General features: G+C 27.2%; 1 protein-coding gene across 16 annotated transcripts in view; it reads left to right on the forward strand.

Moving 5' to 3' along the window:
• LOC119601014 (proton channel OtopLc) overlaps positions 1–24,468 on the forward strand; it is a 107,307-nt gene extending 82,839 nt beyond the window's left edge. For 9 of the 16 annotated variants that reach the window (XM_037951645.1, XM_037951642.1, XM_037951649.1 and 6 more), the window contains 8 exons: positions 4,731–4,915; positions 6,250–6,395; positions 7,224–7,280; positions 14,924–15,035; positions 15,094–15,254; positions 19,033–20,480; positions 20,541–20,901; positions 23,846–24,468. In XM_037951645.1, coding sequence (XP_037807573.1) covers positions 4,731–4,915; positions 6,250–6,395; positions 7,224–7,280; positions 14,924–15,035; positions 15,094–15,254; positions 19,033–20,480; positions 20,541–20,901; positions 23,846–23,986 — 2,611 coding nt within the window. In that variant the 3' untranslated portion in view covers positions 23,987–24,468. Of the gene's footprint in view, positions 1–4,210; positions 4,443–4,730; positions 4,916–6,249; positions 6,396–7,223; positions 7,281–14,923; positions 15,036–15,093; positions 15,255–19,032; positions 20,481–20,540; positions 20,902–23,845 lie in introns of those variants that run through there. The other 7 variants (XM_037951644.1, XM_037951659.1, XM_037951646.1 and 4 more) reach the window with 4 other exon arrangements.
• The last annotated feature ends 1,957 nt before the right edge of the window (positions 24,469–26,425 follow it).

The following is a 26,425-nucleotide window of genomic DNA, read 5'->3' on the forward strand; positions in this document are numbered from 1 at the left end:
ACAAACAATTTCAATATTCAAATGTAAATATGAACAAAAGCATAAAATGGAACATGTAAATTTTTAAACACTTTTGCACAGATAGTTAATCTGTGGATGCCCTACATTTAAAGTGATGAAGGTTTTTTTCTTTTATAATATTTGTAACGCAATGTTTTGGAATTCAATGTTAAATATGAAAAGAGTTGAATGATAAAAGAAAATAAACTATAAAAATTTCAGTACTAATCATACAAAAGTATATATAAACAAGTAAGAGTGTTATATTCGGCTATGCCGAATCTTATAGACCCAACATCAAACCTCGTTTGACTCGAATGAAACTTACTTATGCCGAATTTCATCTGTATACTCCTATTTTTGGGCCAGTTATAAGCGTTAAAGTAATTTTCTGAAGGGGACCTCCTCCTCATAAATTTGGTTCCTCATAAATTTGGTAGACAGAATTTGGTTCGTATTAAATTTATTTGTGTCGAATTTCATCGCTACACTAGTATTTTAAAGCCAGTAATGAGCGTTAAAGTCATTTTCTGAAGGGGACCTTATATGAAGGGTAGGGTCAATTATGAACCGATCCTCATAAAATTTTGCATACTGATTTCGGATCATAAGAAGCCTACTTATTTCGAATTTCATTGCCATATTCGTATTTTTAAACAAGTTATGGCTATTAAAGCTGCTTTTCGATGGGCCACTTGTATGGGGGCTATCCGAAAACGTCCCATTTTCAATACTAGACAAACCTTACCTATAACAAATATTTATGTGAAATTTCAACCCTCTAGCTCTTTCCATTCGGACTCTATCGTGCTTTCAACAGACAGACAGACGGACAGACATAGCTAGATCGTCTTAGAATTTAATGAGGACCCAGAATATATATACTTTTGTGGGTCTATGACCAATATTTCGATGTGTTACAAACGGAATGACTCAAAGAAGAAACTATGGTAATATGTATGGTAGATGACGGACGATTCCCCATAGGAACATACCTGTCAATACCGAATAACATGGAAAAATGTCAATGGTTTTCATTACATTACCAATTTTGGTTTTTGTTTATCGATCTTAAACCATCACTCATATTTGCCCCCATATCATTGGCGCATTGTCCCCAAAAATGGTAGGATTATAGTCACTGTGTAAAACATACACCTATATGTATAAAGGAGAGATAGTGAAGACTTAAATACGAATGTGTTTTCAATTAAGACCATTTCTTTAATCCACCTTCTCCCCAAAAGAAAGGAGGATGCAAGTAATGTATTTAAAACAAAATAGGTTTATATAGACTACATTGAAAATGATAATGTAGAAACGAAAAATATAAGGTTACATCTAATGCCCTGAAAGTATTTAAAAAAAATAATTTCGCCTTTTATTTCTTTACCTATAAGCTCAAAATTTCTGAATTTTTGAGATCCATTTCCAAAAGATTGCAGGAAAAATATTATTCTGAGATCAAGATTTTCAATCGCTGCCCAGTGTCACATCTAGCTAATTTTAGAAGTATAAACTTAATTTTAAGTATATATGTAAGTTCACAATAAGAGTTAAAACAACGTCACCAAAAAAAGGGGCGGTTATATTATAAACACGTCCACTTCGTATGTTAGTTCTAATTTTGGTTTTCTCGAGCACAATAAAAAGCAATAATTTAAAAACAGACAAACTGAATCAACTATTATAAGATCAGAATAAGTAGGCGTATTTGTAAAAAGGAAACGCCTTCTCTTTATATAGAAAATTTATGCATGTAAGTTAAAAATAAAAATTATTTTTGATTTTTATTTTATTTGTTTCAATAAAAAATTATTTGCGTTTTTTTTAATAATACTCTTTATTTATTCAAACAAAAAATAAAAATCAATCAATGATTTTTATGTTTCAAAACAAGGTATAAAAATCACCTAAAGAATTTTAATTTTCCAATTTTCGAATCTAATTTCTGCACAATTTCAGCAGATTTGGTCGATGATATCAGTGGTAAAGAAATTTTACCAATTTTCTTCCTATTAATCTCTGTTTAAACCCTATCATTTCTAATGTGTTTTAAATGATATAATATAATCATAATGAGTTTTATAATTAATTTCAAAAAATAAAATTATTTGCCTGATTTTTATTTGAGCCTTATGGTTTCAAAATTATTTGTGTTTTTTATTATTGATTTTTATTTGAAAGAGTTCTTAGTGATTTTTACGGAAAATATAAAAAAATACAAATCAAATAAAATTTTTAAATTAAATTTTTTTAAATAAAAATAATAACAATTACTGTCTCTGATTATTTTTAAATTATTAAAATTTATACCATAATCTAATATAACAAATATTCCGCCTACTTTTCGCTATTATTTTGTTAATTATTTTGTAGAACCGTCTAAAATACATATTTAAAACTTGAATGGAAATAGTTGATTATTTTTAACATTATAGTATATATTTGCAAATTTGTAAAAGTGGGCGCGGTCAATAAAAATATTTTAGTTAAATTTGTTAAGTTAATTGCTGATTGATTTATGAAGTTTACTAAACTTTGATCTAAAGAGAATACAAATCACGTAAATCAAAACCAGCAAATAAAGTGGGCGTGGGCAGGATATTACCGCCCACATGTCAAGTATGTGCATTAGATTTAAAATATCTTTAAAATTTAAAAGATATGTAATCAATAAAGTCAGAAAATGTCCCTTTTAAATAATTGTACTAATAAATCTAAAATTTTCGGAGTCGTAAAAGGTCGCAAAAGTTAGCTTTTGAAATTCATTCTACAGATATACTACATAAAAATATAAGAAAAATGTCACCTGAAAACATATTTTGCGTAAAAATTTTATAATACTTAATCCTAAATAGAATTCCTCACAATAAAAATATTAATATCCAGGAACAAATTCCCAACTTGTTCTAAAATAACAAGTTCTAAACACGAGAAAAATAAACAAAAAATTTTTTGGAATGATCCTAAGTTCCCAGCGATTAAAAATCCTGACCTCAGTGTAATTTTTTAAAAATAAAATATTTTCGATTTTTTCGAAATGGGTCTTAAAATTTCAGTAATTTTGAGCTGATTACGGCAAAAATAATTTTAAATATTTTGTAGAATATTTTTGGTCCCAATTTAATTCTTTTCAATCGATTTCTAATGAACAATATAAGACCTATCTTAAGAAAATAGATATTTTTTGAGTACCTCTATTCACCACACATATCTTATTACTATTTTTTTGTAATTAAAATTTTTCTGAAATCAAGTACGAATCGGACTTAAATCAAGCCCATTTTGGGATTAATTCAGTCTTTCTCATTTCTTCTTATTTTTATCTCAAATCAAGTATGCATTTGAGTATAAAGCAAACCGAAAATTCTCAAAATGAGTACATTATAAGATGACTTTAACCCAAAAAAAGGTTAAACTAGGTTTACATAGCAAATCTCTACTTCAATCAAATATTTTGTATTGGTTTTAAGAGAACCCTACTTCCGAATCTAAAACGCCAAAAATTTAATATCTTCGCCTAAAAAAAGGGGAGAAATTTAACATTTTATGGGAACCATTTTTTATAATATTTATTTATTTTTTGAAAACATTTGAAATTTGGTAGAGAGGTGTTGTAATTCGTCTAAACTAAAATCTAATGGAATACATTTAAATGTATGCAAATAAAAAGGCTAAGGCTGAGTGTGGGTTGTAAAAAAAACTGAAATAAACTATTAAAACACAACCACAGACTAGTCCAAAATATTCTAAAAAAGAAAAACATTTTTAATTATGTATAAACATTTAAAACACACTGAGAACACTTTAGGCATTAAATTAGAAAAAAACATAACCTAACAAAATATTGAATAAAAATAAACACACGGCACGGCATAGCACATTTTATTTTTTGAGATGAACAACTCAGTTGTGGAAGAAAAAAATACATTTTCATATTTTACATTTTAGTATGAAATTTCGTAAAAGTTTTTGTTTTAATGTTAAGGGTACTTAAGTAAAAAAAATGCAAAAATTTTATACGTAAAACAAGCTAAAACGAAAGCAAAACTATAGTAGAATTTTGTTGTTGTTTTTTTCTAGATTTTGTCTTAATTCTCTAGTTTTATTTAGTTTTTTTTTTAAACACACATTTTTAAAAGAAATACAAGAAAAAAATAGAAAAAAATTAAATTTTATAAATTTGTTTCAGTTAAATTTTACAACACATGCCGGACAAATGTGTGTTAGAAAATTAAATTATGAAGTGAAAAACAAATAAAAATTTAAATAAAATTTTTATGCAAAAAAAAAGAAAAAAAATGTGTGTTATAGATTTATTGCGAGTTTGAATTAAGAAATCTATAAAAAAATCTTATTGAAATAAGAATTTATTAAAATTACAACATAAATTTTTTTAGCATGATTTCGAATGATATACAACAATTATACAATTCTAAGTAATTATAAAACAAAAGCACTTGCACTTTAGTATAAAAATTAAAAAAAATAAAATAAATTTATTTAATTATTATTAATGTGTTTGGGGAATGTTTCTTTTTTTATTATTAATGGGAATATGTTTTATTTTAATTTTATTTATTGTTGTTTTTTTACTTAGTTTTGATTTTTAATTATGATTATTTTTATACTACAAATATTAATATGTGTTTTCTGTTCTATTTTTTCTCTCTCTCTCTTCCTTTTTACCCTTTTACCATCACCATTTGTGGTTTAATCATTTTTAGGACATCGTTGTTCATTGTAACCAGTTTGGTTTATGCCATCATATTGATTGTTGTGTGCATTGCTTACGTTATAAGCGATGTGACCACTCATCGTCTGCCCGTACTCTATTATGAAAGTTTCTTTACGTATCTGTATGGTGTCAGCATACTCTTCCTATTGTATGTTTTCTGTTTTCTGTTACAGGGTAAGTAAGATGTTGATTATTAAAAATAATTAAATCTGTTAAAATAATTGGATTTATTTTATGGGTCAAACCACTAAAAACATTTTGATTGTTTAACGTTTATAACCTGAGATTTTTGCAATTGATTTAATAGAGATTCTCTTTAGTTGTCTGGGTAAAGGGTAAGGGTCTGGTCAAAAGACTCTTACATAGACTAGTTCATAAACTAGTAAATGGAATTGTCATGACTATCTATCAACAGTCTTATCAATGGGCTGCACAGTGATTCCAATGAAAAGTTTAGCATCAAAAAACTCTTGATTAAAAGCACTTAGAAAGATCAAAATTTGTATAAATATGTGACTTGGTATGCGATCTCATGCTAAAAATGGGCGGGTTTGATTGGTTGGGCGTGTCACTATTAATACAAAATTAACTGACATAAGGCGAGCTACTAGTGTTTAAAGTTAAATTATTGACCTTCAAATCATATTCTGAAGGGGCCTTTGTAAATCCCGATGATTACGAAAATAAGCAGTATCATTCAGACTTACATATGTATATAAAACTAAGTTGTGCTGATTTCTGTAGATATATAAGAATGTTTAACATAATTCTAAGCTCAAAATGTTTATTCGGAGGGTACGGTTATATGGGGGGGTAGATGAAATAATGGACCGATTTCGTCCTTGGGTCAATATAAGAGTATGTCCAAGAAAAGGTTTACACTGACGCACAGACGGATGGACAAACGGTCATATTGGTGATTCTGGATTGGAATACTTTAAGGTGGGTGTTGGACCAATATTTTTGGAGGGACGTCCGCACTTCGACGTTGACGATCCGTCAACATTTTTGTAGTCTGAATTTTCCTTACTAGGAAGAACGACAGATTCATCCAATCAACTTTTAAAGAAAGACTCGAATACTCTCCTTGTTCAATGTACCAGATACAATCGGGTGATAATATCGCTGCGAAGAAGAAGACTAGAACAAAAACATCCGCATAAATAGACTTTACAAAATAGTGAAGGACGTTTAAAATGAGATTGGATTGCTTTAACATTTAACAAGTACATGCTGAGATCATTTTAATCCCAAGCTTTCGTACTTGTCAGATTCGTAACCCAAGACTGATCTATAGACTAGTCAGTACAATAGACCATAGAATAGTCCATTGACTCATTCATAGAATAGACCATGTACTAGACAGCAGACTAGTCAGTAGAATAGTCAATACACTCTCTGAAGAATAGCTCATAGAATAGTACATAGACAAGTCCACCGACTTTATAAAAACATACTATATACTAGTCGATAGACTAAGCGATATTAATGTTTTTCTCCTTTCACAGAAAGTTCCTGTTGCAATGGCGGCAACAATCAACCGAAATCTCCTAAAAAAGAAAAGAAATCTAAAAAAGACAAGGATCCAGCCGATTCGAAAGATGCGAAAGGTACCAAGGATTCTGGCAAGGGTGGTAAGCCCAGTCCCTATCAGGTTAGTTTCTCTCAATATAAATGAACACAAAAAAAACTTTACACAATTAATACAACTGATAAAAATATGTTTAAAAATTTTGTAAAAAAAAACATAAATCAATAAACGCTTTTAGTTCCTGTTCCTGTTTAATTTTGTTTTTTTGTTCAATTAAAACTTGTTTTTAAACAAACTCTCTAATCCTGTTTTTATTTATTTTTCAAATTTATATGTTGTTGTTGCTTTTATCATCCATCCTGTATGTAAAATAAAACAAATCCTCATCCTAAATCAAAATCACCATCAAACAAAAATTACACCAACCAAAACTACACACTACAAAAACAAAACTACTTCTACTACTACTACAAATCTGCTAATATCCGTTGTTGTTGTTGTTGTTGTTGATGTTCTACTCCTATAACTATCATCATAATAAAAAAATAAAACCAACCGACCAACCATCACGTTTCTGCTTTTTTTCCTCACAATATGTGTACGTGTGTCTGTCTATTCGTGCGTGTGCATAATAAATCTGTGTAAAATTTCTCATATAAAACATGATCATAAAAATAACTCGGAATATTTGTACACGGCTCTTATTGACTTTTATTAAATCATGACATTTTGAAATTCACACAAAATTGTATCAAACAAAATAAAAAAAAAATCATAAACTTTGTGTTTAACATCATGTTGCGAATATTTGTGTGTGTAAACACTTAAATTTGCATAAATAATGAACGCACCAACACACATGCACACACTTACACATATCAAAACAAAATTTTGAATAAAATTGAAATTTTGTTTTACCCTTTTGAAAACAAAAAAAAAAAATCACTCCAGGAACGGTATCCAATTAAGAAACGTGATTTGGTACGACATTCTTTAATACCAACACAGGTATGATTCTTAATTATTTTTATGTTTGTTTTTTTCTAATTTCTACTAAAATCTATGACTAACGCGCAAAAAGGCTTAAACTAATATTTAATATTGCAATTTATATAAATTACTAAATATTTAATACTAATCACTAAATATTAATTAAGGATTAAGGAAGGGGGCGTGGTCGAATTTTACCATATAGTTTAAATGCAATATGTTGGGAGTTCCATTTACCATAGGAATGATCATTTATGCCTTTTTCATAAACTTATTTTTTGGTGTTTTAAAAATAGCTATTCCGAATTTTTCGGCATCCCGAAAATTATCAAAATTTTCTGGAATGGTAATCGTAGACATTAGAGAAGAATATTGGAAAGTATTAGTGTGGAATTGCAATTCATTGAGTTATAGCAAAACCGAGGAAATACGAACCCCAATCCTTAAATTATTTTAAGACTTTTAGGAAAATACTGGTCAGTGAAGTCCAATAGCATAAATGTTATATATATTATATTCTAGAAACGAGCTCAGATAGACAAACGAATTAGAAGTTTGTCTTTTTTATGTTATTGGCATTGACCAGAGCGCTTCAATGTCAAATATATAAATCGCTTTTCCTTCCGTCCTAAAAAGTGCAGTAATCATCCCCAACGTAGTCGCGATAGATCTTGAATATTTTGATAAAATAATAATTTTAGAAAAATTCTTGAATATATATAATGTACACAAAATACGATCCAGAAAAAAACTCAAAATGAGAACTGACAGGTTTTTGAAGAAATCCTCTGTTACGATTTTGTTAGTCTTTCTGCAGACCTTATAGCACCTGTGGCAAAACAGCATACGAATTTCTTTGAATTTCAATCAATATTCCTCTTCTTCCATAAATGTTCTTAATCAAAAACTTGAAGGCTTAATCGCTTCATGTTCAACTACAATGGCGATATTTTCGTGGCAATCACTTCGATACCCGACTAACCTGCTTTTATAGTAGACATAAGCACGATCTAGTGACGACCAGTTACCAGGAAAATAACTCGTCGAAATGAAAAATTTTAGGTTTTTAAACAAGTCTCTTGTTTGTTATTCTCTCTACGGACCTTATCGGTCCTTGCGTTAAAACAGAATTTACAAGATTCAAATTTCATGCTGGAAGGATCTTCAAGGTCCTATCAGAAACTAAATAAAATCCGAGATTAGACTACTATAGACTAGACTATAGACTAGACTATAGACTAGACTATAGACTAGACTATAGACTAGACTATAGACTAGAATATAGACTAGACTATAGACTAGACTATAGACTAGACTATAGACTAGACTATAGACTAGACTATAGACTAGACTATAGACTAGACTATAGACTAGACAATAGACTAGACAATAGACTAGACAATAGACTAGACAATAGACTAGACTATAGACTAGACTATAGACTAGACTATAGACTAGACTATAGACTAGACTATAGACTAGACTATAGACTAGACTATAGACTAGACTATAGACTAGACTATAGACTAGACTATAGACTAGACTATAGACTAGACTATAGACTAGACTATAGACTAGACTATAGACTAGACTATAGACTAGACTAGACTATAGACTAGACTAGACTATAGACTAGACTATAGACTAGACTAGACTATAGACTAGACTATAGACTAGACTATAGACTAGACTATAGACTAGACTATAGACTAGACTATAGACTAGACTATAGACTAGACTATAGACTAGACTATAGACTAGACTATAGACTAGACTATAGACTAGACTATAGACTAGACTATAGACTAGACTATAGACTAGACTATAGACTAGACTATAGACTAGACTATAGACTAGACTATAGACTAGACTATAGACTAGACTATAGACTAGACTATAGACTAGACTATAGACTAGACTATACTAGACTATAGACTAGACTATAGACTAGACTATAGACTAGACTATAGACTAGACTATAGACTAGACTATAGACTAGACTATAGACTAGACTATAGACTAGACTGGTTAAAAATCGCCAAATTTCCCGACAACCCACAAAACGCATTTTTCCCGCAATTGCCATTTCAGAAACAAACAAATTGGCAACACTGGTGGAGATATTACTCGTTAACAAGATTCAATACGATGGATTCGATTTGAACAAATCGACATGCTTTCAATCAGATGTTTGACAAACTCCGAAAATTATCAGTCAAAAATTCGATAAATAATATTTGATTTTAATCTCATATCCAGAGACCAATGTATACTTTTCTGAAGGATTGAGCCACGCTGAATCCCAATCTGGCCTTAGAATTGTTTTGGCGGCTCAATCCTTTAGAAACGTCTAACTTGGTCTTAGGGTTTTGACTTCAAATTTTGTCGGGCTGTGTAAATAATATAATTTTAATTAAGAATTTTTAACTTTTCTTTAAAAAAATATAACATTTTATCCATAAAATCAATATTTTGCACGTACACTCAATTTCAATTGTAAGTAACATTTAGACATCTTACTACATTTGCCCTAGAATATATTTGTGGTTAAATAAAATCCACCAGTAAGATTTGATCAAATTTCTGTTGAGGTTTTTTTCTGTTGTATCTTTAATGGTTACAAACTTTTCTGTCACATTCTGTTGAGGTTGTCTCTGCTACTTTTTACAAAAAGCAAATAACCTTAAATTATACTAACCTCAAAATATGAAAATAACTAATATTACAATTGCAACTACAGCTGTTTCCATACATATGTAAATCGTCATCATATAGTCAGTCAATCGTACAACTATTACCGCTATTATTAATTCATTCATTGTGCTTTTTTTTTAAAATTCAATTGAATTGAATGTATTTTTCTGTCTTTTCTAGTGTTCTGTTATGGTAAACGAAAATTAACAAATTAAAAAGCTCATATTTCTTTTAAATGAAATTTAATATTCTTTCATGTGTAGTAAAATTAATTTTTCTGTTGCAATTCTTTTTAGTATTTTATTCTAGTTTTTTTTTTTGCTTATTGTTATTTAATGCCGTCTTTGTGTAAACATCCAAAGCATATGATGGTGATGATGACGACTATGATGATGATGAGAGTATTATTTGGTTTTTATTTTAGATAGATATTTGCTTTTTTTATTATTGTCCACAAGTGGCATGTTGCATTTGAAATTCTCTCAACCTCAATATGAACCAAATAAAGCCACAAATATAGATATTTAGTATTCGCATGTATTTTTTGAATAGATGTGGATATTTTACGTAAGACGTAATGCCTATTACTCTTAGTAGTTTTTCTATGAGTGCTAATGGTGGCGCTGGTGGTGATGATAATTTATGATGAAGAGGATGATGATGAGGTTTGGTGTAGCCAGCCAGCGGTGGTGGTGTTGGTGGGCTGTATTTTATAAACACTTTATACTTTTATCAACATCGTCATCATCATGATTATAAACATCTCATAATTGTTGTACTCTTGTGCTAAAAAGCCATTTATAGCACAAAATTACACACTACAGCTACTGACTGACTATATAAAATATATTGTATTAATTATTTTATGATTTAACAACAAATTTGCCATAACTGTGTCATTACATGCTTAAAATACTACAAATATGTTTTATGTCCATTTGTCTGTTTATTTGTTTGTTTGTAGATAAATTTAAATTTTTAGCAAAAACATTTTTATTGGAAAATTCATTTATTTTTATACCAGACTAGACAATTTTTTTGCTACACACTCATACTATGTATTATGTTACTACTTGTTCTCATGCTATTTTTTGGTAACAGTTCCGGAAAATATAATTTAAATAAATTATTTATGTGGAACAATTTAAAGTTTCTGTAAAGAACTTTTAAAATTTATTAAACTTTTTTAAAAAAATTAATAGATTTTTAAATGATATAAATAGAAAAATAATTGGTAACGCAAAATGAAATAATCGGGAGATTTATATAAAAAGAAAGTTTGTCGAAAATATTTTTTGACTGAATAATTTATCGAAAATCTTCTTTAAACGAAAAATGTATAATATAATTAAATAGGGAATATATCTATAAATAGAAAATTTTCTATCACGAAAATAATTCAAATTTTTGTTATTAATTGAAAGTTTAAAAAAATGTTGAATAATTAAAGAATTTTTCTATGAATCAACAAATTATCAATGAGAATTTACGAAAATTTGAAAATATCAAGAATTTAAAAATTTTACAAATATTTTTGTATATATGCCTAGAGATTTTATCGAATAGTTTATAAATTTTTATATAAATTAAATATTTTACGAATTTTTATTTATAAAAATTTATTGAAAATTTTTTTAATAAACATTTTTTTTTTAAATATTCTATTTATCAACAATTTATCAAAAAATTTCTTTTAATTAAAATTTTCGAAAATGTTTTATTTATTAGGAATTTATCGTTTTTTTTTTATAAATTAACAATTTATTAAAAATTTTCTTTTAATTGAAAATTTAAGAAAATTTCTATAAATAAAATTTACGAAAATTTTAAAATATCAAGTATTTAAAAATTTATAAATTTGTGTAAAAATTTAATATTTTACGAATTTGTAAATAAAAATTTATTGAAAATTTTTTAAAAGCCATTTTTCAAAAATGTTCTATTTTATCTATTTTTTTTTAAAAATCAACAATTTATCAAAAATTTTAATTAAAAGAAAATGTTGAATAATTAAAGAATTTTTCTATGAATCAACAAATTATCAATGAGAATTTACGAAAATTTGAAAATATCAAGAATTTAAAAATTTTACAAATATTTTTGTATAAATGCCTAGAGATTTTATCGAATAGTTTATAAATTTTTATATAAATTAAATATTTTACGAATTTATAAATAAAAATTTATTGAAAATTTTTTTAATAAACATTTTTTTTTGAAATATTCTATTTATCAACAATTTATCAAAAAATTTCTTTTAATTAAAATTTTCGAAAATGTTTTATTTATTAGGAATTTATCGTTTTTTTTTTATAAATTAACAATTTATTAAAAATTTTCTTTTAATTGAAAATTTAAGAAAATTTCTATAAATAAAATTTACGAAAATTTTAAAATATCAAGTATTTAAAAATTTATAAATTTGTGTAAAAATTTAATATTTTACGAATTTGTAAATAAAAATTTATTGAAAATTTTTTAAAAACCATTTTTCAAAAATGTTCTATTTTATCTATTTTTTTTACAAATCAACAATTTATCAAAAATTTTCTTTTAATTAAAATTTTCGAGAATGTTTTATTTATTAAGAATTTATCGAATTTTTTTTATAAATTAACAATTTATCAAAAATTTTCTTTTAATTGAAAAATTTTTAAAATTTAAGAAAATTTTACAAATATTTTTTAAAAGATTTTATCGAAAAATTTATAAATTTGTGTAAAAATTTAATATTTTACGAATTTGTAAATAAAAATTTATTGAAAATTTTTTAAAAAGCATTTTTTGAAAATTTTCTATTTTATCGAATCTTTTTATAAATCAACAATTAATCAAAAATTTTCTTTTAATTAAAATTTTCGAAAATGTTTTATTTATTAAGAATTTATCGAATTTTTTTTTTATAAATTAACAATTTATTAAAAATTTACTTTTAATTGACTATTTTTAAAATTTAAGAAAATTTCTATAAATAAAATTTAAAAAAATTTTAAAATATCAAGAATTTAAAAATTTGTGTAAAAGTTGAATATTTTACGAATTTGTAAATAAAAATTTATTGAAAATTTTTTAAAAAATATTTTTCAAAAATGTGCTATTTATTGAGAATTTATCGAATTTTTTTATAAATCAACTATTTATCAAAAATTTTCTATTAATTAAAATTTTCAAAAATGTTTTATTTATTAAGAATTTATCGAATTTTTTTTTAAAAATTAACAATTTATCAAAAATTTTCTTTTAATTGAAAAATTTTTAAAATTTAATAAAATTTTAATAAATAAAATTTACGAAAATTTTAAAATATCGAGAATTTAAAAATTTTACAAATATTTTTTAAAAGATTTTATCGAAAAATTTATAAATATTTGTTCAAATTGAATATTTTACGAATTTATAAATAAAAATTTATTGAACATTTTTTAATAAAAATTTTTTCGAAAATGTTCTATTTATTGAGAACTTATCGATTTTTTTATAAATCAACAATATATCAAAAATTTTCTTTTAATTGTAATTTTCGAAAATGTTCTATTTATTGCGAATTTATCAAATTTTTTTTTATAAATCAAAAATTTTTCTTTAATTGAGAATTTATGAAAATTTTTTAAAATTAAAGAAAATTTCTATTAATCAAGTATTCAATGAAAATTTTCTTTAAATCGAGTTTAATGAAAAATTTATATAATTATGGAATTTATCAAATTTATTATGATTTTTTTTATGAATAGAGAGAGATTCCATCAAAAAATATCTATACATCGATAATTTAACAAAATTTTTCTATCAATAAAAAATTAATCAAATTTTTTTTTTATAAACCGAGAAACTATTAAAAATTTTCTATAATTAAAAAAAATTATAGAAAATTATCTAATAATCAAAAATTTATTGAGAATTTATCCAAAATTCCTTCTTTAAAAATTTATGAAAAATATTCCATTAAACGAGAATATATTTTTTTTAATTTACAAAAAACTAGATTTGCTTGATAAAATTTTAAATTAAAAATTATCGGATTTATTTTATAAATCAAGTATTTCTTAAAAATTCGCCATAAAGCGAGAATTTATCAAAAATTTTGTGGAAATCGAGATTTTATTTAAAAATTCCTACAAAACGTGGAGTTTTCTTAAATTTTCCATTCTAAATTTGTCGAAATATTTTTGAAATAAAATTAAAAGAGAATTTTTAATAAAAAATTTCTCGATAAATAAAAAAAATATTTATGGAGAAATTTTTATAAAAAGAGAAGAGAGATATTTAGGGAATTTATTGACAATTTTCTACAAATAGGGATTTTATTGGGATTTTTCTATAAAAAATAAGTTTGTTGAAAATTGTTTATAAATTGTAAAATTGATTTCATCGTTTAAGAAGTAACTTTTAGTCGAAAAATATACTTTTATCTTATTGAATCTCATTATCGCTTTTTCGTTGACATAAATTAACAAAAATTTGAAAAAATTTATTTTGATCCAAAAATCGACCTCAACTAAATCTTTTCAAAAGATTTCACTTTATTAAAAAAAATTACTGTTAATTATTTTGGACATTCCGTTAAGAAAGTTTATTTAACACCGGGTTTTACAAATATCAAGACTTTTTTCTTAACTTTGATATCAGCTCTTTTTAATCAAACCTTTGACTCCAATATATAGAGGCAACTTAAAGCTATTTCGATTTATTACTTCCCGATAAATATTCATATAAAAAACTATGAAAAATCACAGGAGATGGTTGCACTAATCCACATTAACCCTAATAATTAGTCATACGCGTTAACACTGCTCGATCTGTGCAGATCAATCACACAATACTACACTAATAAACCAACAACATTACTAAACATTTCATTAACACATAAAACCCAACTCACAACTAAGCTCAAGCCAATGAAAAACCAATAAAATGTTAAAAATCATCAAAATATATTTTTCTTTAAAAAAATCTCCAAAACAATACAGGACTCTCAAGTAGAAGCTGAAGTAGCAGTCACACCAAAAAATGTACGCAAACGTAAAACTACTCACAGTGATTTGACACATGGCAGTTTCTTTTTGCGTGTCGGTGCCATAGGTAGGTTTAAATTGTTTTTTAAAATGTATTTTTTAATAAATTTTACTTTTTTTAAAAGCTTTTGGTTTGGGTGCCATGATTTATATTGGTTTGGAGTTTGGTTCATTCTTTGAGATACCCTTTGATTCGCCTTGTCATCACATTTTGATTGGTGTCAATCCTTTACTGCAGATGATTTTCACCTTTATGCAAATGTATTTCATCTTTATGAATGCCAGAGTAAGTTGTTGGTTTTTTTCTACTTTAAATATTTTTAGTAATTTTTACATAAGTTTCAAACGATTTTTTTTTTTAATTTTTTTGTTTTTGTTGTACTTAATTTTAAGTTTAGATTTAAGTTAATTTTTTAAGTCAAAGCCATTTGGGTGTAGAATAAAGAATTTAAACATACACAAAAATAAATCAAAGGAATGCATTCGTTGTGCAAAGTAAATATTTTAAATCTTAAATTAAATCCTACTTCAAGAAATAAAATTCGGACTATTTGATAAATTGTGGTTATCTAAATAGATAAGACAACTAGATTGTAGACAAGACAATAGACTGGACTATATACTATCCTAAAGACTAGAATATACATCTGTCTATACACTAGACTAGACTATAAATTTGACTACAGACTAGATTATAGACTAGACTATAGACAAGACTATAGCCTAGACTATAGACTAGACTAAAGACTAGACTATAGACTAGACTATAGACTAGACTATAGACTAGACTATAGACTAGACTATAGACTAGACTATAGACTAGACTATAGACTAGACTATAGACTATAGACTAGACTATAGACTAGACTATAGACTAGACTATAGACTAGACTATAGACTAGACTATAGACTAGACTATAGACTAGACTATAGACTAGACTATAGACTAGACTATAGACTAGACTATAGACTAGACTATAGACTAGACTATAGACTAGACTATAGACTAGACTATAGACTAGACTATAGACTAGACTATAGACTAGACTATAGACTAGACTATAGACTAGACTATAGACTAGACTATAGACTAGACTATAGACTAGACTATAGACTAGACTATAGACTAGACTATAGACTAGACTATAGACTAGACTATAGACTAGACTATAGACTAGACTATAGACTAGACTATAGACTAGACTATAGACTAGACTATAGACTAGACTATAGACTAGACTATAGACTAGACTATAGACTAGACTATAGACTAGACTATAGACTAGACTATAGACTAGACTATAGACTAGACTATAGACTAGACTATAGACTAGACTATAGACTAGACTATAGACTAGACTATAGACTAGACTATAGACTAGACTATAGACTAGACTATAGACTAGACTATAGACTAGACTATAGACTAGACTATAGACTAGACTATAGACTAGACTATAGACTAGACTATAGACTAGACTAGACTATAGACTAGACTATAGACTAGACTAGACTATAGACTAGACTATAGACTAGACTATAGACTAGACTATAGACTAGACTATAGACTAGACTATAGACTAGACTATAGACTAGACTATAGACTAGACTATAGACTAGACTATAGACTAGACTATAGACTAGACTATAGACTAGACTATAGACTAGACTATAGACTAGACTATAGACTAGACTATAGACTAGACTATAGACTAGACTATAGACTAGACCATAGACTAGACTATAGACTAGACTATAGACTAGACTATAGACTAGACTATAGACTAGACTATAGACTAGACTATAGACTAGACTATAGACTAGACTATAGACTAGACCTATAGACTAGACTATAGACTAGACTATAGACTAGACTATAGACTAGACTATAGACTAGACTATAGACTAGATATAGACTAGGACTATAGACTAGACTATAGACTAGACTATAGACTAGTACTATAGACTAGACTATAGACTAGACTATAGACTAGACTATAGACTAGACTATAGACTAGACTATAGACTAGACTAGACTAGACTATAGACTAGACTATAGACTAGACTATAGACTAGACTATAGACTAGACTATAGGACTAGACTATAGACTAGACTATAGACTAGGACTATAGACTAGACTATAGACTAGGCCTATAGACTAGACTATAGACTAGACTATAGAACTAGACTATAGACTAGACTATAGACTAGACTATAGACTAGACTATAGACTAGACTATAGACTAGGACTATAGACTAGACTATAAGACTAGATATAGACTAGACTTATAGACTAGACTATAGACTAGACTATAGACTAGATATAGACTAGACTATAGGACTAGACTATAGACTAGACTATGACTAGACTATAGACTAGACTATAGACTAGACTATAGACTAGACTATAGACTATAGACTAGACTATAGACTAGACTATAGACTAGACTATAGACTAGACTATAGACTAGACTATACTAGACTATAGACTAGACTATAGACTAGACTATAGACTAGACTATAGACTAGACTATAGACTAGACTATAGATTAGACTATAGACTAGACTATAGACTAGACTATAGACTAGACTATGGACTAGACTATAGACTAGACTATAGTCTAGACTATAGACTAGACTATAGACTACACTATAGTCTAGACTATAGACTAGACTATAGACTACACTATAGACTAGACTATAGACTAGACTATAGACTAGACTATAGACTAGACTATAGACTAGACTATAGACTAGACTATAGACTAGACTATAGACTAGACTATAGACTAGACTATAGACTAGACTATAGACTAGACTATAGACTAGACTATAGACTAGACTATAGACTAGACTATAGACTAGACTATAGACTAGACTATAGACTAGACTATAGACTAGACTATAGACTACTAGACTAGACTATAGACTAGACTATAGACTAGACTATAGACTAGACTATAGACTAGACTATAGACTAGACTATAGACTAGACTATAGACTAGACTATAGACTAGACTATAGACTAGACTATAGACTAGACTATAGACTAGACTATAGACTAGACTATAGACTAGACTATAGACTAGACTATAGACTAGACTATAGACTAGACTATAGACTAGACTATAGACTAGACTATAGACTAGACTATAGACTAGACTATAGACTAGACTAAAAACCATATACGATTTCGAAAACAACAATCTTACGATTACACAAAAAATAAAACCTAAACTCTACTATGAAATGAATGCATTCTTTTAAACAGATTCTATTAGAAATATATAACAAGAAAACTATATAAAAACAATTGGCACCTCACGATTACAAAGCTTAGCAAATCATCATCATTTCCACATACTTATTTTTTTAAGTTTTATTTTTTAACATAAAAACACTAAAACACTCTAATTGGCGAAGCAAAATACCAACTAAAATATCACTCATATGCCATTTTTAAAGTTATATTTTTTATTTCAAAACTTTTAATTTCATTAGAATTTTTAAGTTTTAAGCATTTTCATACGAAAAAGATCAATTAAATTATTTAATGCAATTATTTTTAAAAGAAAAGTTAAACTCATGTATATAAACCCTTTTCCCTCCTATTTGTCATTGAAAAAAAATCAAATAAAATATAAATCATCATAAACAATCAAATCAAAAGCAGACTAGGCCACCATTCCAGGTATGATTTTAAAATCATCTTCTTAATTTTTCTGTTTTGTCTAATTTCCTCCTTATTTTTTTCGTAAAAAGCTTTTTATCATGGCATTTATAATTTGGCTGAAATATTTATTTTTTTCATAGAATTTAAGCAAATTTTTTAGTTAATAAGTAATTAAAGTAAAATTAAATTTAAGAAGGACCTTGTCAGTCACTTATGATGGCCATAAGTTAAATTAACTTTATTTAGTTCAACTTGTGGTTAATCTATGGTTAACAATTGCTCCTCAATCATCTGAATGGCTTTTTAAGAAAAAATATATTTATTATTCTTCCCCTTACATGCTGGCACATTTTATATATATACCCTCTCTGAACTTTGCTGTAATTTCAGTTGAATATTCATCGTTTTAAAGTTATAGCCCGATTTGGTTTAATGCATGTTGTGGCCACTAATGTTTGCGTTTGGATACGTACACTGGTCAAGGAATCTTTGTTGGAAATCACTTTGTATCATCAGAAGCGCGAGAATGATCCTAACGATTCGGCTATAGCACAGTCAATACGTCAACATGCTTTGAGACATGCTGGCACTGTGTTGCGTACTCACAATGGACCAAATGAAGAATTTGAAGTATTGGATGGTGAAGACCTATTACCGGTCAATGCTTATAAAACTGATAATGTTTTATCAAAGTTGGTACGCAAGACCGTGGACGGTATATCGAAAACTTTGGGGTATGGCTCGAACGAAGTGGCTGACTTGGCTGCCACCACCTTGAATACCATGACTACCACAACAACTAGCACTACAACACGTGCTCCATTTACAACGCCTAGCTATCAATGGCAAAGTACTACTATGGCACGCAAGTTGAAGAAGTTTATCACGAGTACCACAGCTGCTACAATGGGTACGTCCTCCTCCTCTTCGTCAACGACTTCAACAACACCCGCCGCTGACACCAGCTCAAGCACAGCTCTGCCCACTACAACACCATTAACTACAACAACGACCACTGAATTACCTTACAACACCTATCAGAACTTATACTCTTCTGCCTCACCTTTGACCGGTGAAAGTCTGTTGTCATCATCTACTGCTGCCGATACTACGTCTTCATTCGATAGTTCCAGTTTGGCCTCTAGCGTTGCTACATTTTTCAATAATCTCATTTCAAGCACCCCATCACCAACCACTACCACCACCACTGCCGCCACAACTACCACCACCATTGCCGCCAAAACCACAGAAAATTCATTAAATCTCATTAACAATCTCATGGAAAATAGTTTCCAAACCTATTCCGGCATCTCCCATCCCGAATCATCTAGTATCATGTCATTTGAAAATTATGAAAACTTAGATAACATTTATCCCGCCGCTCTCTCCTCCAACGTTGGTACCCTCAACTCCTCAGCCTGTGGACGCATAGATATTATGGGTACCATTGTCTACGATTCGGCTCCCTATTTGTATCCCTTTATCATTGAATATTCCCTAATTGGAGCTGTTGTCCTATATGTGATGTGGAAACATATCGGTCGTTATCCTGGACGTTTAAGTGATGATGATTTGGAACATCGTCTAGAGGTTATGTTGTCACGTCGTGCTGTTGCCATGGCTCAACAGGCACGTTCGGGACGTGTAGATTGTGTTGGCTCATCCAAAGGTTTATTCTTTGGTCTATTGTTGTTGGTGGGTGCTATGATATCTTTGATACTCTTCTTCGTCTTGGTGCGTCATCAGCAGTTCTCTTTGTTGGCCATTTATTTGGCCGATGCCAGCCATTGTATACTTATGGTGTTTGCTATATTGGCCATTATAATAGGATTTATCAGGTGAGTGCTTTCTATTTAACTATAAAAAAACATCCTCAAAATTATTTCTTTCTTTAACAGAGTCAAGAATTTGAAATTCCGCTGTGAGGAACAATCCAATCTCAATGACATTCTCTTACGCATTTCGGCCTTTGGCCTCTTTACCTATTCCGTATTCTCCGTTATTTCGGGCAGCTTAAAGGTTTTGGAAAGTGAACCCAGTCTTTTGGTGACCACCACCAGTGGTGTTGCTGTTTTCCAAGTCATCTTACAATTACTATTTATCGCTGATGTCTCACGTCGTCGTGTTCATTTACCCGAACATGATCGCAGCAAGCCCGGTCGTCAAATTGTTACATTCTTATTGATTTGCAATGTGGCCATGTTTGCCATTTATACATTTGAAGCTCAAAAAGTATTCGCCAATCCCGTAAGTAGATATGTACGTGAGCAATATATAATGAAGATATGATTTTTTTCCCAAGTAATTATTGTTAATTTTTATGTGTATGTGAATGTTTGTTAAAGTTAAGGTCACGACTCATTGACAATGGATTCGGATTTAATTGGAGAATAATTGTAAAATCACCTGTCAGAATTCTTTCACATATATTTCTAAGCAATAGTATTCTGCTGTTTCTGTTCATGCAAGATTTTTGACAGATTGAAATACTAAATTTCATATTGAGTCATGATCTCTAGTAGTTCATAGTCTTTTTATACTTAATCAAATTTTAAGTTTATTAATTTCAATGTAAATAATTTTATACGATTTACAACTTTTCAACTACTTTCCCTCATCTTTGCACAATTTCTGATATTGTCATTGATTTATTTTTGTTTAAATTTTTACATTTCTAAAGACCAGTTGAAATATTTTAGAAAATATCAATAAAACAATATTTTTTGGAATCGTTTGCAAACGTTTATGAATGCCGGAGTTAGAGTTTGGATTTTACAGTATGATATCAACAGATTTTGAAAAACTTTTAGGAAGCTAGAGACGAAAAAACCACTGTTTATCTATACATATAATATTAATATCCCATTTCTTAACATACAAATCGATTGTACTTTTTATCGATATAAATTTCTATCGACAGAGATCAATAATCCGCTCTTATAAATGATACATATCAAATCTATTGTTCTTAAAACTTTAGGTTTTAGTAAAAACTGAAATTTAGTAAAAACTTACCACTTCATGAACTATTGATGACCTGAAAAAGGAAAGAAAATATATTAGAAGTTATAAAATCGGGAAAATAAATAATAAACATTTTTATATAATAATTATCTATTAGAAATATTTTGTGTTAAGCCGAAATCGTTTAATTAAAAATAAAAAAAAACATTGAAAATTTTACTTAAAAAAACTCGTCGAATAAAAGAAAATTTTCAACTCGTTATTTACTCGCGAATTTTTTTATAAAATAATCGTTGCAAATGTTTACATTGTCGAACTTGTCGAACACTTTTTAAGCAAAAATCATGATATTTTCAATAAATTTTTTTAAACCATTCCACTTAGCTCGTAAACAGCTTGTCGAAAAGTTTTTTCTATAAAAATCCCTTTTATGACAACAACATTTCAATAAATAATAAAATTTTTTTTATAGATTTCCAATTTATAAAAGAGTTTCGAATATATCCTTTGGTTTCGAATAACAATCTCGTCGAAAACAATTCTAAAAAAGTGGTCGAAGAGTTTCATATTGAATCCTGTTTAAAATTTTCAATAAAGAACTGGTCGAAAAAATCTTTTTTTTTATAAAATAATCGTTGCAAATGTTTACATTGTCGAACTTGTCGAACACTTCTTAAGCAAAAATCTTGATATTTTCAATCAATTATTTTAAACCATTCCACTTAAATCGTAAACAGCTTGTCGAAAAGTTTTTTCTATAAAAATACCTTTTATGACAACATTTCAATAAATAAAAAAAAATTCTTTTATAAATTTCTAATTTATAAAAGAGTTTCGAATATATCCTCTAGTTTCAAATAACAATCTCATCGAAAACAATTCTAAAAAAGTGGTAGAAGAGTTTCTTATTGAATCCTGTTTAAAATTTTCAATAAGGAACTGGTAGAAAAAATTTCTATTGAAACTACATATTTCAAAAGTTTAAGTACTCCAAAAAAATATTTATAAAGTACTCGGATCCAGGAGGTCCTATTTCCTTGCTGTAAGAAAATATTAAAAAGCTACAGGAAGAACATATTATCATTAAGTCAAAAGGTGATTTTATTTCCAAATTTCTCCAAAAAGATGACATTAAAATATTTAATATATGTATAAAGGAGAAGATTTTAAAGAATCCTTAGAGATATGATATCGCATAACTTATTGTTCTGAAACCAAATAGTCTATAGTATTATAAGGATTTCAAAGATCTTCGCATTGGGCCTAGAACAAAGGTTCCGCCTGCAAGTAATGCTCAGTCTGGCAGTAGTAGACATTAAACATTGTACATGCCATCCAATTAGTGATTTCTCCAACTTTTCAAAAGCCAGCGTAGGATACGGTTTCAAAGCCTAGAAGGGTGTCTATGGTCATATGGAGTTTATGGAGTGAGGCCTTATTAGAAACTTTAGTATCACCCAATCACCAATTAATCCTTATAATTCTTTGTCATAAAAGGCAACCAAAGTAAAATTTCCATAGCTCATATGGAAGAGCTCATAACGTCTTCCCTTACAAGGGAAGGGACGTCTCAACAGATTTGTTGTTTAAATACTTGTATATAAAAAGTTTATTTACTCCAAAATCTAAAAGCTGCAAAAAGTCTCGTCGAACAGTTTTCCTTAAATCAGGTCTAAAAATTTTCTACAGAAATATTTTAAAAAGTGTCTATGAAAAACTAAATAGACTTTCTTTCTTTTGAATACGGAGTTAAGCATTTACACAAATAGGAAGATTTTTAATTGTAACCTTTCACCTTCTATATCATAGATAATTTTAATGAAGACTAGATAATAGCTTTATTACTAAATTTTCAAGATATTTATATTAAAAAAATGCTTATATGGCAAAATTTCCTAAAATTTCGCAATTTAGCCTAATTGAAATATAAGAGGTCAAAGGTCACAGGTTTCTGAATAAGGTACTTTTTACTTAAATTTACTTTCAGGCAGAAATGTTTCTAAAATCTTGTACAATCAAAAGAAAAACAAAAAAGCAAATCATTAAATTCAAAATAAAACATAAATCATTGTAAAATATAATCATAAACATTAAAATTATTTCTCTTTATATCATATCTTCATACATAAATTATTGCTTATAAATCATATGAATGTTTGCTATATTTTAAACCCTTTCTAATTACTTCTTAAACCCTATAATTTAAATATTAAAACAAAATCTACTTCCACCCTTGTAGGTTCAATTGGATTTCTATGGTTTCGTACCATGGGCCATCATACAACGTGTTACACTGCCACTCTGCATTTTCCATCGTTTCCACAGTGCCGTCACACTAGCTGAAATCTGGAAGACCACCTATAAAGCACGTTTGGAGTAAATTCAATGCTAAACAATACAGTCGGAACGGAAACTCAACCAACCATATTCAATTAAAATTAAGAAATTGGTGAAAATTGAAGCAACAAAGAAGAAAAAATATAACTTGATTGTTTTTTTTTATAATTTTTTTCAAAGAACAAAATCTTAATTATAAAGTAAAAGAAGAAAAGAAATATAAAATTAAAATGTTAGTGAATCATAAAGGAAAACTAAACTCAATACATATTGAAAATGATGATAAATATGAAACAAAAATACATTAAAATCCGCTAAATAATTTAGTTTATAAAATGAAAGAAAAAAAATAAAGGAAATAGTAATATAAAAATGCCATATAATGCACCAAAATAGTAGACAGTACATTTTTAAGATTGAAAATAAAAAAAATAAGAATCAAGAATCTCAAAAACCAAATTATTGAAAAAAAAAAAACAAAACAAAAAACATCATCCTTAAGGACCATTCTATGGAGTTTAAAAATAAATTAAATACCAAATAAATATTTAAACAAAAAATTAAAAATAAAATCGAACAAAAAAAAAAACACAATTCATAATAATTCCGTAAATATTTAAATATAAAACTAAACAAAAAAATCAACAAACAAAACAAAAATCAATTATAAAACATTGTGTATTTATTAAAAATAATATTTTTTAAAATTAAGTTAATAATTAATTATAATTAAAATAAAAATAAATTATAAAATTTATATAACAAACAACAACATCAACCAACAACAACCTTTTGTAGTGTTAATAAATTAAAAAAAAATATTTATATTTATTTAAAAAATATTATTATTATTTTTTTCTTATTTTTTGTAAATTTTATATTTATAATAAAGTTGTATTAGAAAGATGAATGAATGATTACGTTTATAATTCAAAGAAATATGAGACAAAAAAAAAACGACAAAAAAAACTAAAAAAAAGAAAATTATATATGGTGTATTTCATTTGTCTTTAACTTGAGTGTAATATTAAATTTAAAATTTGTTAAGCTAAGTCATTATTTGTAGTTTATAAATTTAACAAAAAACATTTTATCCATTAAACGAAACAAAAACATAAACAACAATAAACAAAATAAAAATTTCAAATAAAATACCAAAAAAAAGTACTTAAAAAAACATTCATACCAAACAATTTTTTTTATTTTCTCATTCATAAATTTTAGTTTAAAAAAAGGTTCTTCTTCTGTTTTCGATTTTTTTGCGCAACAAATTGAAATCAAACTAAGACAGGGTTTAAAAGCAATAGAATGTGAGTTTTAGTAGTTGACAGCTGGAAGGATGGTTAGAGTTTTGTATTAATTATGATAAATATTAGGGGTATTCACTTATTTGGTAGCAGAAGGTTATGCCATGTTTATAATTTTAATCAGCAGGTTTTGAATCCTCTGATAGCGTTGATCAAAATGCTTTTTAAATTACATTTAAATTTCATTAGATGCTTTCCACATTAGCAAATTCTTAAACTAGAAAATTTTTAAAAATTCTCAATTTTTATAAAACTTAAAAAATTTAAAAAAAACTTTATATTTAGAAAGCTTTGAAAAAATTAATTTTTTTAAATTTTTTTGAAATTTGTTTTAGTAAATTAGAAAAAATTAGGCAATTCACTATTAATTCTATTAGAGAAGAAGAAGACAACATATTACATCTCCTTCTTTAATAGAATTAATCTTGAATCGCCCTAATTTTTTTTTTTTTTTTTAATTTACAAAAACAAATTTCAAAAAACTTAAAAAAAAGTATTATTTTCTCAAAAATTTCTAAAATGTAAAGTTTTTTTTTGTAATTTTTTAAAAGTTTTCTAAAAATTTTCAATTTTAAGAATTTTTAGAAACTTTTCTAAAACAAAAAAATCATATAAAGTTTTTTAAAATTATTCTCAAAGTTTTACTTAAGAAATTTAATACAAATATAATCAATAAATGTATTTCAATTTATAAAAATACATAATTTTTTAAAATATTGAAATAATTGCAAATTTTCGAAAATTTTCAGAAACAAAAAATTTTGCAAAAATATAGACTTCTTCTTTCACTCAAAAAATTCATTTTGAAAAATTTTGATAAATTAAAAAAAAATTTCAGCGGATATCGTGTCCTCACTGAGACACACGTGGGTTCATCATATTGATCCCGTTGTGATCAAATTTAAAAAAAATAAATTTTTTATAAAAATAATCGTTTGCTGTAGCTGTGAACTCAAAACTACGCTCTACAATTGGCACCGGTGACTTATACATGTGATAGAGCTAAGAGATTTTATATAAAGTTTTCAAAAATAAAAAAATTATCGGAATTAAATTAATTAATTAGATTCATCAAAAAATTTTATAAAAATATAAAATTTTTAAAATTTTCCTTTCAAAAAATTTCTGAACAAATAAAATTTTTCAAAGTTTTAAAAAATTAAAAGACTTTTCAA

The sequence above is a fragment of the Lucilia sericata genome, unplaced genomic scaffold, assembly GCF_015586225.1.
Source record: "Lucilia sericata isolate MDLA Ls3-8-SP2 unplaced genomic scaffold, ASM1558622v1 Contig000135F_arrow, whole genome shotgun sequence".
Taxonomy (NCBI): Eukaryota; Metazoa; Arthropoda; class Insecta; order Diptera; family Calliphoridae; genus Lucilia; species Lucilia sericata.